At 31.1% G+C, this 17316-nt stretch overlaps 1 protein-coding gene across 1 annotated transcript; it reads right to left on the bottom strand.

The window, feature by feature from the left end:
- Positions 1–57: 57 nt before the first annotated feature.
- LOC18040431 (peptide-N(4)-(N-acetyl-beta-glucosaminyl)asparagine amidase) lies at positions 58–7492 on the bottom strand. Its single transcript, XM_024183205.1, has 17 exons — positions 7340–7492; positions 7193–7246; positions 6933–7100; positions 6603–6701; positions 6123–6209; positions 5163–5245; positions 4632–4745; positions 4085–4139; positions 3917–4003; positions 3121–3176; positions 2951–3010; positions 2747–2834; positions 1835–2596; positions 1669–1729; positions 855–957; positions 462–596; positions 58–314 (listed from the first exon to the last, which is right to left on the bottom strand). The coding sequence occupies exons 1-17, from the start codon at positions 7490–7492 to the stop codon at positions 230–232; spliced, it is 2250 nt and encodes a 749-aa protein (XP_024038973.1). The 3' UTR covers positions 58–229.
- Positions 7493–17316: the final 9824 nt, after the last annotated feature.

Genomic DNA, 17316 nt, shown 5'->3' with positions numbered 1-17316 from the left:
TCCATTTCTGCGCAGTTGTAAAAAAGTTATTTCCAAAATAGCTAATTGAAATGCTGGTAACTTGTACATTAAATAGATTCATGAGAGAAGATGGCTAATTGAGTACAATCAACGCAATTCCACAAAACAGGTTCTGAAATCACAAATGGAGATTGGACAAAAGACTACAATTAATAGTCCACGTCTCCATTAGGCACCTGAATTTCACTTTGGCTGATGATTGTACATCTTACATCCTGCTTGCATACAGGTCAATGCTACCTATTTGCATCCGTGAAGTTGAATTAACATCTCGCACCTTGAGAAACCTAAACCTGCCATCAGAAGAGAGTTTTATGATTACATTCAGGATGAGCTAAGATAAGGATGGCAGAAATGAACCCAAAGAGGAGAGTTTTATGATTACATTAATGATGAATTAAGAAAGGGTAGCAGAAACGATCCTGAAGATAATATGTTACCTGAAAGCATTTGATAGAAAACCTGTTGATTTAATCTTAAATGTTTTACGCTGGAAACGATTTTCAAACATCTGAGAAGTTTGTTTATCCAGAACATGCCAGCTGGATCCCCCGTCATTGCTTCCATCGAGGACCCTGAAAAGGAAAACATTTTACGTGCAACAGAATGAACATAAGTAATAGTTTTCAGTTGAACATGTAAACTCAATATCATTCAATATTTGATCAAGGGCAAAAATTGGAGGCCATTATAACAAGAAGAAGACCAGTTAGTTTAACCATGTTACTTAACAATGAAAGACCACCAAAAAAAAAAAGAAAAAAGGAAAGCATGGTCATATCTGGAAATATGGAAGTTAAATAAATCAATGGCCACACACTCTTAAATCTTACCAATCCATCGGATCCCGCTCTGGAGCATCATTGGCTGACATCAGCTCATATGCCACAAGCTCATGCATCTTGTTGTCTGCTACTTTATAAATTATCCAACAACCTAAAACGGTTTAAGTCATATGAAAAGATATAATAAGACTTGATCACAACCTGGCTCAAAAGATTAAGCAACCAACAAAGAAAATTTTAGGTAACATGGTTTATTTGGGTGCTTGTGTGTCTGCAGTCACTAAAATGTCATTATTTTCCATATTCCTTTTCACACTAAAAGAAAAACGAGATAGGAGGTGGGAGTGCCAAGTTAGAAAAAGGAGACGAGAATAATAGGCTAAATTATTAAAGATAGAAGTCCTCTCATCTAGAATCATGGACTAAGTAGCCGTCTCTGTGGGGTTCATTCACATAGGATATAAAATTTCATTTTACTACAAGGAGCAAAGGAGAAATCTTACCAAAAGCCAAAAAAGAAGAAAAAAGATTTAAAAAGCATAACATGTGCCTTTGCAAATCCAATAGCAATATTCTTGAGTTCCCAACCTTCATGTAATAATGGGGACTATATTACACTTTTCAGGTTCTTTTACTAGTAATTTTCAGAGTGTTATCTTGGAAAAGGCAAGCAGAAAATTATCCAATAGTTTTGTAGTAAAAACAATAGTTTTGAATGTTACTTTCTTTAAAGCAAAATCCAAAACTTAGAAGGTCAAACAAAAAGCTTCAGCCGCTGCTTGCGCCATTTCACTGCATTCGGCTTGATATGGCATACACTATAACAGAACAAAGGGAATAATGCTTATTTGATTAACTGCACCTCTCGCGCCATTAGGCTCTTCCCATTTAGAAGGGCGAGTTCCGTCAAATGCAGACGTGACCTGAAAATTTAGTTGAGAGCAGATTTATGAAAGATAACTTACAAGGCACATAACTCAAAATCACTCAAAATCGCAACCGATAATATATAAACAAGTCGTACTTACTATTCCAAAAGGAAACTCCTCACCGCTGGCTAGAACTGAACCAGAATGTATTCGGTTTAACTTCAGAAGTGGCAGGGAAAAAGAACCTTTACCAAAGTTGTCGCAATTGTTAAGATCATGGATCATATCATCCAAGGCCTTAAACACAACAGGCAGTGATAAAGAGGTTTTAACAGGATCACCAGCCAAAACTATGTCAACTCGTCCATCAGTATTCAACTCACTCTTCAGAGAAAGGACACGAAGTAAATGCCCGATTGATGGCAGCAACTGAGGCACAATCTTTTGCCCATTATTTGGAACTGAATTTAAGGAAACTCTTCTTGTTTTGTAGGGTGACTTCTTTAAATCACCCAGAATTCCTTTCAATATCTTGAGTAGTTCAATAGCTCCAGATTTAGGAACATTATTCTCAACAAAATGAGAAAGGACAGAAGAAAATGCATTGTAGATTGTTGTCACATGCTCATCTATGCAAACACGAACGGGGCAAGAAGAGCAACTCAAAGAACAATTGTCATCAGAACCGATTTCTGATCTTGAAATACGCCATTCCTTGTCTCCACTTTGTCTTCCAGGTAAAGAGACTGGAGCATCATCTGTAGAATATAAATCTCTTTCCATCGCTTCCCTTTCACATTTATCACGGTCTTCAAGTGTAGAAAGTGTCTCAGATGCAAAGCTTCTACGACATTCTCTTGTCATCTCAGCAAGAACAGCAGATACTGTTTGTTCTGTGGCAATATTTCGTCGAGACAGAACCTATTTTGAAAAAAATAGAGTTAATAATTACAAAAAAAAGAAAAAAAATCATTTCCCTCAATACATAAAATAATTTTGTAAAGTGACGAAGAAAGAGATGCTACTGAAAATATGTATACAAGCAAATACCATAACTGCCTCTATATGTACCTCATGCCACTTCCTAGTGTAACGTTTTGTGACATCAAAAACTCCATCTTTCGATATAGCAATTACATAATTCAACTTCTTATTCCACCTACAAAGGGAGTATGAAGTTTTAAAAGTCAGGATATATACCAGGATGTTCAAGGAAAAATGCAGGATAAAAGAGTTTACTTATAAAAAATAACTAAACCATGACATTCAAAATACCCCTTCTCATATAACAATGGTCTGTCATATATTCCCTCACAAGGATCAAGGTGCATCCATCTGTAAATAATAGAATCACAAAACATTTAACTCATCTTTCAGCTAATCCAGATGACTGTTGAATGCTCCTCAAGGAAATAGAAAACAGCAACTTTGCAAATGAACCGTACCTTCCCAAAGATTGTGAGAAGCACTCTGTCCACACATGATCTGTAAAATCCAGGATCTGAAAATGAAACACGAATCAGTCATTAGTGACATAATCTTCTCTCAACCCTCGGGCTGTTCAGTGTAGTGAGAGAATGAAATGCCTCATACAATTATTAACATAATGCCAAAGACGTGCAGACACACAGCAATATGCTTGCACTTAAGAGCTAGAACTTCTTAATTGAATTCAAAATTCCTCAAACAGAGAAGATTACATATTAGACCATAGCTTTTCTCGTGGAAACCCCTGTGCTATCTGCATGTAAGGTGCTGTGAATTGCAAGAGAGCAAATTTCATCTAATGTCTATGTCTGAGGACACAGGACCATAGTCGAACCATGACACTGTTTATTTTTTCTCCTAAGAGACAGCAGGGCATGGTTAAGTCTTTATATGCTCTATATTTTTCTCAATATAATAATGTGGCATAAGTGGACCGAAAATATTCAAGTTGTATTTCAAATAACCAAAAGCGGGTTCATCAGGGGCATCACGTACAAAACCATTAACATATTTTGTGTGTCAAGCATCCATGAAGCAGGTACTAACTACTTGGTCTCTGCAATCTCTGATTTTTCATTCAAAGCAACATTGAGAAGGCTGAACTATTATTAGAATATTTTCAGATGTTCCAAAAACCTAGTTGTCTGCTAAACACTATGACCATTGTTTCTCCTGAAGAGAGCTTGAATTGCAGAGCACCAAAGTTGAAAAACGTTTATTCTGAATTGAATAATCAACCAAAAATTGACTAACCAGGCGAGATTCATAGCCAAATGCTCGGCAATAAAGCGTAAAACAATTAGCCCACTCTCCGCAACGCCCCCTTTTTGTTTCTACAAGCTACATACATAAAATAACATAAGAAGGTTATGTACCATATGAAACATAGACTTTCCAATCAGATCAAGAAAATTGGAGTACCTTTAAAGGATCATTATAGCGTGGAAAACGAGTGATTTTTGAGCAAACCTTGCAGCTGGAGATAAAACAGGGGTGAAGTATAAATAATGTGAAAACAAACATGTCGGGGCACCATGAATAAAACATAAAAGCTAAAAGTGAGGATTGGTGACAAACTTTGGTTCGGGCAGACTACGAAAGCAAAATGTTGTACAAATAAGAGAAAATTAAAGAAAGAAACTGAAAAACTACTTAACGTATTTACACTTTTCACAATCTGTATCTAGATGCATTTCAAAAGAACCTTCTGTGATGATAAAAAACTACTTAGCCTATTGGGATTTTTAAACAGATTAAAGGAAATTAGAATATGGAAAGGGATGTTGCTATCTGAAATGGTGAGATTGCCTACCGAAGGGAATTGTAACACAAAATCTTCCCCCAACATAAGTCATAATTTCAGCTAGATATTGGACACTTACGGAATATTATATAATATGAATTCCTATAGGTACAAACAGATAGAAAAAGGCAATTAATTAGGAGAAAAGGCATTCTTTAGACTGACCGAAAAAGCTCGACTCGAGTTGCTCCATATTGGATCTCTGAAGGAAGTGGGGTACCCATACCTTGACCTACAGTTTCGTTGCTGCAACCATCACAAGGAGGTGCATTGACCCACCTACAATATTGGAGTATGAATAATACACAAATAAGATTCATCCTGTCAGCAATATGGCAAAAGAAAAGAGTTCTGCTACACTGAGGATTTACAATACAGACTCTGCCACTCCTGAATAGGAACAAGAAAAAAAAAAAAAAACTCACATAAACAACAGCTTAAATGCCAGCTGCGCAGACCATGCCAACAGGGCCATACAAAACCCTAAAATTACAACTTAGGACTAGTTTCAATTACTAATCTTTGAGGTGGAAACAGAAAACTGTTAAGAAGCATTGTAAAAAATCATGAAACTGAGCAACCAAGAAAAAAAGTATTGTAGATGTAGGAAGCTCTAAAAGCTGTTAAAATCAACATTTTTCCACTTAGTTATGCAAGGAAGTACGACAACAAGAATATTCCAGTGATTAAAAGCACCTGAACGTTTGTTTGAACCAGAAAAGCAGCTGTAGCAGGAAAGCATGATCTTGTTCAGTTTTTGATGGCTTAAAGTTCCCCTCCTAAATCACAATATATGTGAAAATTATTAGACACTGATATTTTATCCTAAAGATAAAATGATCCATATCCGCAATTAGTTCACGCTTCACGATAAGTACTTTTATTATCCTCAATAAAGTAGTCAGGGAACTCATTTTCAAAAATTGAAAGACTGAACACATTTTCAAGTAGTAAGTACATAAGAAATTCCAGTTGAATGGTAACCTTGCAATGAAGTGTAGGAATATATATCAGCCTTGCCAGATAGTTGTAACAATCACAAAGAAGTCAAAAAAATTTAAATCAACCTCCCAAAAGATAGTCAGAAATAAAACAACCTTGGTATAAGACAATTTCTCTGACTAAATCAGCTTGCTGATGAAACAATTACCTTCTATACTATCCTCAGAAATAAAAAAAACTACAGGAAGCCCTTCTGTTGGTTAATAATCATCAGGATTGAAAATTAACTCATCAAAATAACAGCCAAAGATGCATCTATGATTCCTTGTATAAGAGTATGATGGAAATAATTCGGCTTAGGTACGTATGTCAATAAGCATGCACGGATCAAAATTTTAAATCCACAATTGCAACACAGTAATCTTGCTGAACCAATTCCACCATTTACTAAATAGAACTTCTAAGCTTCAAAACTCAGAACATAAATTTAACTAAAACGAGCCAACATGATATGTTCATTTCCTTCTGCTAAATGATTCCTGCTCATTAAGTGTATATAAAATAGAGCAAACAAATGTGCTCTGAGTACGTAAATGATATTAAGCACTGCATTAAGAAATAGCATAGCCACACCCATAAATTGACATCATGCTTCAGAACTAATCTTGAATTTATAAGGAAGGTTGTTGTATGTAGGAAACTGAAAGGTTCTACCCTGGCCAAAGAAACCAAAGATTTCTCCTCAAGTCTTTCTACTGGAACAGTCTTCTTGGCAGCCTCTTGGCGTATTGGGTCCTCATACTACAAAAAATCCATCAATTATCAATAGAACAAATTGCTTTCTATAAGCATAATAGTTATTTTGTATTACCAATGGAGGCAAGAGGATTATGAAATTAAATGAAGAAGAAAGCAAATTCATTTTCCTCTAAACAATTCAAACGGTTATTTTTATTTATTTATTTATTTATGTTGAAAATTAATGTTAAGGAAAAGAAAACTGGCAGCAATTCAAATGATATTCTTCCAATTTCACTGATGCTGTCAAGTAGGGAGTTTCAAAATTTCAAATTTGATATGTGTTTCTCATCGAACATGTCAGCAGCAATTAAAGAATAAAAGAAGAGTTTAGAAAGAAACCACCACATACTCTAAATCAAAGAGAGCAAAAATAAATAAATAAATAAAAATTACCATGAGAACTTTACTAATGTATGGGTGCACAGTCTCCTCAAACTGCCCACTATTTTCACCCACAGCATGCAGTTGAAACAAAAGCGCTTCCTCCTCTGCCTAAAAAAAAAAAAAAAAATTGAACCAAACAACTCGAAACCTATCAAATTAGGCTGTTTCAGAGAATGCTTCTATAGGAAACATCTCAAAGCTCTTTCAGATACTTCTCCTGAAAAGAAATTCAAATGTACTTTTCTAAACAAGTAAGCATTTTCACCACAAGATTTTTCAAACAAACAAAAAAATGAAGCGTTTTTTCAATTTTTTTTTAACTTTTAAAAAGCACGAAACCTGAAACATTCGCGCCAATTCCTCATCGGATTTCAGCAATTCTTCCTTCTCTTTACCACTGTCACTAGAAATTTCCTCGTTAATTGAAACTATTTTGAGCTTATCAGATATCGTAACGAGATCAGAATCGTCCGATACGAGCCGTTGATCATCATCATCACCGATGATCTGATCAAAGTCACACCAACCAATAATCAAAACATACGCTTAAATTCACGAACAATTAAAGAGAGAGCGGCTTAGAGAGAGCAAATTAACACCTTTTGTTCTTCAGGAGGAATCGAAGTGAGAGAGAAGAGCTGGAATCTAAAAACCTGGAACGAGAAATGAGAAGTTTTAGAGAGCAAAAATGAGAGAATTTAGAGACAGAGAGAGAGAGAGAGAGAGAGAGGGATAGGTGGAGAGACCTCGAGGCCGTCGGCGGTGTCGTAGTCGACGTCGAAGGTGGAGTCGCGGTGGCGGACTGAGAATTTCCGAGCTGCCATTTTGTTCTCTCTGTTCGACGTCTTTTGCCAGCGTTTTAGTATTGAGAGAAAAAATCTATAACACGCATAACACATTTCTGTTTTCATGTATTTATTTATTTTTTTATTGCGCTACTGAAGCTCGAACCGAGAACCTGAGGGTGGGTTTCGACCTTCGAAAATGATGTTTTTGATGCATATTTTTTAAAATGAAAATTTATTTAGTAGTTTATTTTTAAAATAATATATAACAATAAAGGATCCATTTTTTTTTTTTAACCACGAGGTATTTCTTAACTATACGAGACACCTTTAAATTTGTAACATAACTTAGGTTAGAAGTTCCCGCTCGAATCGAGAGGCATAAATTTTCTCAATAAAAGCAATTTCTCTGCAATTAAAATTAAGGAACAAATACAATCAAGCCACTTAAAAAGAAACTCTATTATCAATGAAGCCAACACTTTATTAATATAAAAGATCCACTTATGTTACAACAATGATACCATATCACTCTTTTTGTTTAAAATGTCATTGGACGTAAAACTATTGAATCTAATGGTTGAAATTACATAATAGATAAGTGAGGTGTAGACTGTCAACTATTGGAGTCCGTTATCATCAGAGCTTTTCTCCACCTCATCGTTTCCATTTTGATCTTCCTTCTCCTCTCCCTGACCATTAATGTTTTCTCTAGACCCCTCCTCCGACTTGGTCTCACCCTGATTGCTATTAGATCTATTTTCACCATCATCCGAATCAGATTTTTTTCAAGCGATTAATTTATTCCCACGACTGACTTTTGAGTGAGCAGTAGAAGAAAGCTAAGCACAAAGTGCAAACAAACTCACAAGCAAGCATTTCTTCAAACAGTAGTATTTCCTGCATGACACTTGCAGCCGCACAGTCCCCTGGTTTCTCCATACAGCTTTTTCCCATAATCATTCTAACAAACAACTTCAATACACAAAAAAAAAAAAAAAAATTGTTATGTCAACGCTAGGTGATGAAGAATTAAGTCTAATCCTTAACTTGGATAAACGATTGAAACGACAGAAACTCATTCTCTCTTGTTTGCACGCGATAGCTAAGAGTTGAGGGTCAAGTCGTTTGCCTATTTGGGTTATTGAACCCGATTCTCTCCAAAATTTTCTATCCAGGTTCCCAAATTTATGCTCGTTTAAATCAACGAGGTTTCTCAGCAATGCTCGTCTCCAAATTGTGGCCAGAACATCTGCTAAAAATTTAGATTTTCAATGTTAATCTTAAACAAACACGTCAAGATTCTAATGATGTCGGTGATGATGGTATTTGTGCTGTAGCTTCCAAAGTTATGTAAAGTTCCATTAAGAAGGAGAAAGAGTATTGGCAATGTTGGGGTTATTTCGATTGTTAATAAATCAGCTCAAAGTTTGACGAATTTGGATGTACGGAGGTGTAGTTTAATTAGCGATCAAGCTTTGGAAGCCATTGGGGCGATGAGGACGATTCGGGTTCTGAATTTGGATCGTTGTTCATTGATTACCAGACTTTGTCTTAACCGATTTCTCCGGTTTGCTTTAAGACAAACGTGGCCATCTCTTGCGCGTTGGATCACTTACCTTTAAAATCCAATGGTTATATGAGATAAAGACAAAAAGTGTGATATGGTATCACCGTTGCAACATAATAGAGTCCAAAAATAAAATATTAAAAATATGTTTAATTGTTTGCTTAAAAATATAAAAAAAATTAGATTAAGTTTAAAAATTAAAATAAAATAAAAAGTAAATATTAAATATAAAATTAATTAGCATATAATAAAATAATAATTTGTACTATAGTTATATTTATTATAAGACATTTAAGTAGTTCATGTGTGCTAATTATATTTTACAACCCAATAGATAAAGAACAAAAGATTACAAAATATATCCATTTAGAACATACTCAAATATCTACATCTATTCCTTTCAGCACGATGACTATCACTTATAAAAAAAAATAAAAAATATATATGTATATATGATATTTGATAATTCTATTGAGATTATAAACTCAAATATATAACAAATAAAAATTGATATAATAGAAGATCATACAGAATTTTAATGAACAATAAACAAAACCATAAGTTTTTTTCACCCTGTCTATTTGTTATCCTCCTATTTGGGCCTATATGATATTTGATAATTCTATTGAGATCATAAACTCAAATATATAATAAATAAAAATTGATATAATAGAAAATCATACAGAATTTTAATGAACAATAAACAAAATTAAAAAAAAAAAGTACCTAGACCTTAGCAATAGTTGCAGAGATAAAAGGCTTAGAATTTTTACAGTTGAAGAAAAAAATAGAAATAATAGTTATAATTGAAGAGACAAGGTAGAAGTAATGGTTACAAGAAAAAGAATTATTAATGAAATAAAATAATAATTAAATAAATAAAAGTGGTGGGCCTGGCACCACCTTTTTCCATAACTTCTTTTTATTTGTTCATTATTTTTTTAAACAAAATGTCAATTTGACGTTCTTAACTTTTGTTAACAAAAGTGAAAGAATAAAAATATTTTGTTCTTTCAATTTTTTTTTTAGTGATGGTTAGAGAATGGCCTTACTGGATATGTTTTTGTGTTTTTTATTTTTGAAAAATAAAAACACCCAACAAAATACGTCATCAAATGCACCCTAAGTTTTATTGATTCTATTCAGTTTTGTACTTGCCTTCGGTTGGGAGTTTGTAAAAATTATTATTCTTTACTCAAGGTTTGGAAAGGCACAATACAATATTATTCATGTTTATTTTTTGTTTTGTCCCGCTTTTTTGCAAGGGTAATTGTATTTTTTACCGAATAATTTTATACCTAAAATTTAAATTTATACTATATATTTTACAACAGTGTAATATTTAAGTGGACAACTGATTCTAAAATTTATCTCTTAATAACCACGCCTACAAATAACTATAAGTTTATGGGTTACAAGTTTATTAATTGAGTAATATGGAGGATTATATCAGTTGAGTCTCAACCTAAATTCTAACCGATATTTCATTCCTTTAGTGAATGGTAGAATATTAATTTTATTAATTATATACTATAAAATATATAAATGACACGTAATTGTTGAGACTCAACTTTACGATTCCAATAATTGTTTTACATTAATTTACACTCACATTGATCTTACTTTATGTACTAATTTTTTAGGCCATGGTTATCTTGGAGTTTCTTTAAGGTAGAGGAGGAATTATAGTCACACACACCAAAAGTGATAAATAATAAAAAATATGTTATAACTTTAATCGTGTGGTGATGAATCAGTGTTCTACTGTAGAGCAGTTCCGACATAACCGAACCCATTTTTTATTTTACATTATAAGTTGTTAAATATTTTTAAATAGTTAAGTTACAAAATATGCAACTTAAAAACAAATTAAAAGTAGTTATGCAAGAATAAGATAGCAAGTAAAACACTTGGGAAATCATAAGTGATTTGATGATGTAACTTATCCGACCCAACGTCTTGCTTTAAATAAAAAACAGAGGGTGTAAATTTAGTTAGGAAGCTTGGAAAAACTGAAAAAGTATTGGTTCTTTTTAGTTACGTACTTTGCTTTGCTTGGAAGTTTGTAAATATTTTTATTCTTTGCTCAAGGGTTTGGAAAGGCACAATATAGTTCGTGTTTATTTTGTGTGCCGACATTATTTTTGAGAAAAATTCTATAATTTCATAATAAATAACATCAATACTGTGATAGATATAAATATTATAAATTATATATAAAACTAGCAAAAAAAAATAAAACTAGTAAGTTCATAAAGATTATTAATTATTTCAAAACTTAACATGGTTTCTACTGAATTTTAATAAAAAAATATTTTATTCATTTATAAAATATTTTTAATTAAAAATAAAAATTACTCATTAATTAAATCAAGATTTTATTTTTAAAAAAAATGGAATAAATTTTATTGAATTAGTTTAACTGTAAATTCTATATTTATTCTAGGACATTTATATACTTTCTTTCGCATTTTCTATAATAATATTTATTTATTACACAAGTTAATTAAGTGCAATTATTTATCTTGACGTGAATCAAACCAAAACCCAAAAAGAAAAAAAAAACTTATATTACTAGACACATATATGATATATCATTAAAGTTAGATTTAATTTTGAATCTTATGCATACTTCATATAGTTTTAAGCCCTTTACCTGTACTTTGAGATCATTCGATGCTATTGTTGAGGAAGTGTAGAAAAATGTAAAATAACCTCGTCTTACAACAACTTTAAAGATATTAAAATAATATTTTTTAAAAAAAATTGAAATTTTAGAATAAATTTCATCCTTAATAAAATATCACACATACTACATCAATGCAAAACTAGCATTATCCCATTTAAATTAAAAATAACAAATTTATAAGGTAATAAATATTATAATGAGTTTTATTTTACAATTGTAATTTTTTTTTTTTTTGCAGCAACTCTTATATTAATTTACTTATTTTACTTTTTATTCATAAGTTTTAGTCATAATCTACAAAATTTATGTTTTATTTTGCACTTAATATTGTTTACTAATTTTATGTTATATTTGTAAGTCTTCGTCTTATATACCAGTAATACATTAATTTATCAGTCTTATAGTAATTTACTTATTTTATCTTCTTTTTACAAGTCTTATATTCCACTTTCAAAATTTATGTTTTATTTTACAGTTAGTGTTGATTTACTAGTTTTATGTTATATTTGTAAGTTTTTGTTTTGTTTACCAGTAATAGATAAATTTTTATTAGTTTATATATTACTTTAAATTTACTAGTTTTATATTAATTTACTTGTTTTACCTTCTATTTACAAATCTTATGTTCAATTTCTAAATTCGTGTTTTATTTTGCACTTAATGTTGATTTACTAATTTTATGTTATATTTGCAAATTTTTGTTTTGTTTATTAGTAATTCATCAATTTATTAACTTTATATTAACTTACTTGTTTTACTTTCCATTTACAAGTCTTATGTTCCATTTTCAAAATTTATGTTTTATTTTGCACTTAATGCTGATTTACTAGTTTTATGATATATTTGTAAGTTTTTCTTTTATTTACCAAAAATACATCAATTTATCAAATTTATAGTAATGTACTTGTTTTATTTTTCATTTACAAGTCTTTTGTTTCATTTTCAAAATTTATGTTTTTTTTTACAATTAATGTTAATTTACTAGTTTTAAGTTATATTTTTAATTTTTTGTTTTATTTATACCTAATACATCAATTTATCAGTTTTATATTAATTAATTTATTTTATCTTTTATTTACAAGTCTTATATTTAATTTTGCACTGAATGTTGAATTATGAATTTTATGTTATAATTGTAAGTTTTTGTTTTATTTTACTAATAATATATCAATTTACTAGTTTTACCTTCTATTCAAAAGTCTTATCTTTAATTTCTAAAAATTATGTTTTATTTTACAGTTGATATTGGTTTACAAGTTTTATATTAAATTTTCAAGTTTTATGTTTCATTTACATAATTAATGTTTAATTGCGGCATTATATGATGACTATTTTTAATAGATGATTTACACATATTATAAATAGTAAGTGTAAAATTAAATAAATTTAATTTTTTATTATATTTTTTACAACATTATTGTTGGCCTAAACGGTTGTACAAACTTTGATTTTAATGATAACAAACAATGTGTTAAGGGTAAAATGGTATATATGCATTTCTAATCTCACTAGCTCTTGAAGGACAAAAATCATTCATGTGAGATCAAGTTCAAAGCACTTAAATGGACAAAGGCACAAAGCTCATCAAGTCAAGACCAAGCATTAAAGGTACTAGCTTAGATTATTTCTCTTGTTACATTTCTTGTAAAGCTAGTATGATTAAATATGTGCATGATTAAGCATTTAAAAACTCAAACTATTTTTCATACATTTTAAAAAAAATTATTATTTTGATAATATAAAAGTTTTATATATAAAGGGAAAATAATTTTATGAAATTAGTTGTTTTCAAGTTTATGGTCTAAATTAAAAAAATTTTGAGAACTTTAAAATCAACAAGTATTATTTTGAAATTCTAGAAATGAAACTATTTGAACTAGTTTATAAAGTTTTGGGCCGTAGTTTTATAAAGTTTTGGGAATCAAAAGTATTATTTCAAAATTCTGAAGATGGACCCTTTTGTAAAGTTTTATGAAGTTTTGGGCTATAATATAGTTATAGAAAGTTTTGAAGTAAAAATATAATTCTAGAAAATAGTTAATCACTTTAGCAACTGACAAACCGGTTACATCAAATGAGCTCTCTGGAACCAAACAGTATACTGGTTACCAATAAACGGCAAACCAATTATTCAAAACTTCAAATTGCGGCCACAACGGTAAAATTAAGTGACAAGTTGGTTAGGATAAACAGTAAACCGATCATGATTAAAAAGTAAGTAACGGTTAGTTTTTAGCTCCAACTATAAAAATGATCAATCATATTCAAATGCAAGGGATTCAACAATTGGCATTGAGCTCACTCTTACATATTCAAATTGTCTTGAGCTTAAATTTGTTTATTCTTTCATTGAAACACACTTTGGGCTTTCATTTATAAACACAAACATTGTGTAAGTGAAAAATATGTGTAACTTCATTTTAATATCAAAATTGAGTGATTGTAAGTGTGGGAAACACTTGGTTTAGAGGTTTGGGATAACCTTTGAATATAAAGGCTTGTTGACACATTGGAAGTCAATTATAAGCATCTTGAAGCCTTGGGTTGAAAGGCTTGGATAGTGGAATCCTCATGCGTGGTGAGTATAGAGACGTGAGCGTAAACATGTTTTGTTGAACTACATTAAAATCTCGTGTTCCTTTTTTCTATCCTTACCTCTTTAATTTACTTCTTATTAAAATTATTATTATTATTATTGGTTGTGGTAGTTTTTGGTGTTGAATTGTGGTGTTGTTATTTAAGAAATTTTTGAAAACCTAATTCACCCTCTCTTTTGAATTGCCTATCTAGTATTTCAAATATAATCTTTTTGAAGTGGATAATTGATAATTTCTCTAAAATCTATCTCTTAATAACTACATGTACAAATAACTACAAGTTTACATGTTTATGATCCTATCCACACCTATCACTAATTTACAGTACAACTCTGCAACTATAACCCTTAGCAAGTTTATTAATTGAGTAATCCTAAAGATTACAACAATTGAGTTTCAACTTAATTTTGAATTCATATGACATTTATCTCCTGAATGGTAGAATATTAATTCTATTAGTTATAAAATTTACTAGACTTAATTATTAGGATCTCAATCATTTGTGTTATTAGTTTATAGCTAATATTAACCTTACTTATGCATTTGTTTTTCTATTTATATTATAAGTTAGTTAAACATTTTAGGTAATTAATACAAGATTATGATAGTAATAAATAAAACATGTGAGAGATTATGAGTGACTTCAGGATGTAACTTATTGACCAACATTTTGTTTTAAATTAAAAAAAAAGATAGGGTGTAAATTCAGTTTGATTGGCGCGTCACGGTTTTGACACGTGTAATACTAAAATAGGTATGATACAGGAATTCAAATAAGATTTTGTCGAGACTCTGGTTCAAATTTTAGCATACCGATAGTTTGTAATTGGATGGCGTATAATCTAGCGATTAATATCACATATAAAAATAGGATCATGATTCTCTTCTGATCTGATCTTGTTCTGAGCAAATACTATTAATGTGATACTTGATTAATAAATTAAAAAGAAAAACAGTTAAATTCTAATCATATACGAACATTAAAAGACAGATGACACAAGATCGGTAAAATATCATGAGTGCTTATATCAGGAGATTCTAATCCATTAAAATAAGCATAATTTGTGGGTCCCATCCCATTGAAACCTAACTACTATTGCCGTCCGCAGCTTCCTACTAACATCTCAACTAACAGTCACCATCATCAATATTTATCGTGTGCAAAGTGCAACCCATGTATCTTTGATCTCCTGTTACTGTCTAAAGTTTTATTTATTTATTTATTATTATTATTCTCTTAGGACTTGGAACCAAAACAAATATTTAATATTTCATTTCCCAAACTTTCACTTGTTTAATACGATTTTGATGTATTTTATGAATTATACGCAATATTTATGCACTCAAACTCCGAAGAATTTTGATTTAAATATAATTAAACAATACAATAGGCTAATGAGAATGTAAAAATATTATATAGTGTAATTCGAGGGGAAATTTGAAATGGTGCCATTTTCTTCGGCGATGGCCCTTACTTGATGCTTCCAGGCATTGACATTTCAAGCCAATTAGGCTTCACACCCTTAACAATTAGCCCAGAAGGACACTACTACGTAACCCTACCATCGATCAGAATCAACAACAAACAAGTCCCCACCAACGCATCCTCGTTAAAAGTCAACATCAATGCAGGCGCAGGAGGCACAAAAATCATCACAATAAAACCATACATAGTCCTCGAACAGCCAATATACCAATCTTTCACCAAGTTCTTCACCAGCCAGCTCCTTGGAATCCCAAAATTAGCGAAACCTGTGGCACCATTTTCATTATGTCATGATTCAAGAAAGCTGAAAAGCACAAGAGCCGGCCCTAGAGTTCCAAATAGAGATTTTGTACTGTAGAATCAGAACGTTAAGAGGACAATTACTGGGGCAAATTCAATGGTGCAGGCACGAAGTGGGGTTACTTGTTCAGCGTTTGTTGATGGAGGGGTAAGGCCTAAAGCTTCGATCATCATTGGGTCGCATCAATTGCAGGATAATCTTGTGCAGTTTGATCTTGCTGGTTCAAGGCTTGGTTTTAGCTCTACGTTGCTGTTTCGCAGGACAAGTTGTAGCAACTTCAATTTTACTGCGACTCCATGAACAACGAGTACGTAAAGTTGACGAGTGCTTTGTTTATGTTTATGTAATGTGTGAATAATGGAATAAAAACTATACTCTTTGGTTTTAGTTCCTTTCAGAACTGAATGTTATCATTCATGTGAAATATCAATAATATATATGCTATAAAAATTAGTGCGACAGTTACTATTGATTGTGATGTTAAGTAGTAGTTTTTATAATTTTTTCATTAATATGTACTTTTATAGTACGCATCTATTAGTATCTTCTGTCATGTTCACGTCGTTTTGAGTTTGCCTATTTGAACAATACTCTATATTTCAATTATATATATATATTATCATTCTCAAGTGCAGTGCTTTCATTTTTTTAAATGTAAACACGCTATTAAGCCGCGTGGTTTAATAGTATTAAAATTTGATTTTATTAAGCCCTGTGACTTAAAAGCTAACATATTCGTACAGGAAAACAAATGAGAACGCCCGCACTAAAGATAGACTATATATATATAGAAACACACACTTTTTAATATAAGTTTTAGATGAATGAAAATTAGATGATTACATGTTATTGCTTAAAATTTTTTATAATTAAACCAACTAACATTTACATATGCAATATTTGAAAAATGAAAAACACAATTAAAGAAAAATCATATGGTGGTAATAAGAGATTGACTTCTCCATGAAGAGTTAAAAAAAAAAAAAAGGTTATTGTGATTACTATATAATTATAAATTTTACGTGCGATTATGTCTAATGAAAAAATCGAAAACATATAGTCATATAAACTATATAAGATGAAACAAGGGATTCTTCCGAAGTTTTCTTAGAACGCAGGGGGAAAAAAATATTGACTATTCTTAAAACGTAGGGGAGTATTGTGATAATAGAACAAAATAAAGGGTTTCTTGTAAATTATCCAATGAACCAACAAGGGTTTTTTATTTAAAGGGTTATTTTTACATACCTCCCCTGAGGTTTTACCTAATTTCAGTTTAATAGAAAGTATCTCTG

The sequence above is a fragment of the Citrus clementina genome, unplaced genomic scaffold (genome assembly GCF_000493195.1).
Source record: "Citrus clementina cultivar Clemenules unplaced genomic scaffold, Citrus_clementina_v1.0 scaffold_5, whole genome shotgun sequence".
Lineage (NCBI taxonomy): Eukaryota > Viridiplantae > Streptophyta > Magnoliopsida > Sapindales > Rutaceae > Citrus > Citrus x clementina.
Note: the sequence above shows the minus strand (reverse complement) of the source record. Positions and strands in the feature narration are given on the sequence as shown.

Coding starts and splice junctions, on each gene's coding strand:
- LOC18040431 (XM_024183205.1), bottom strand. CDS start 7,492: ATGTGTTATGCGTGTTATAGATTTTTTCTCTCAATACTAAAACGCTGG. Junction 6,702..6,932: donor AATTGGCGCGAATGTTTCAG/GTTTCGTGCTTT, acceptor TTTTTTTTTTAG/GCAGAGGAGGAAGCGCTTTT. Junction 597..854: donor GAGCGGGATCCGATGGATTG/GTAAGATTTAAG, acceptor TTTCCTTTTCAG/GGTCCTCGATGGAAGCAATG.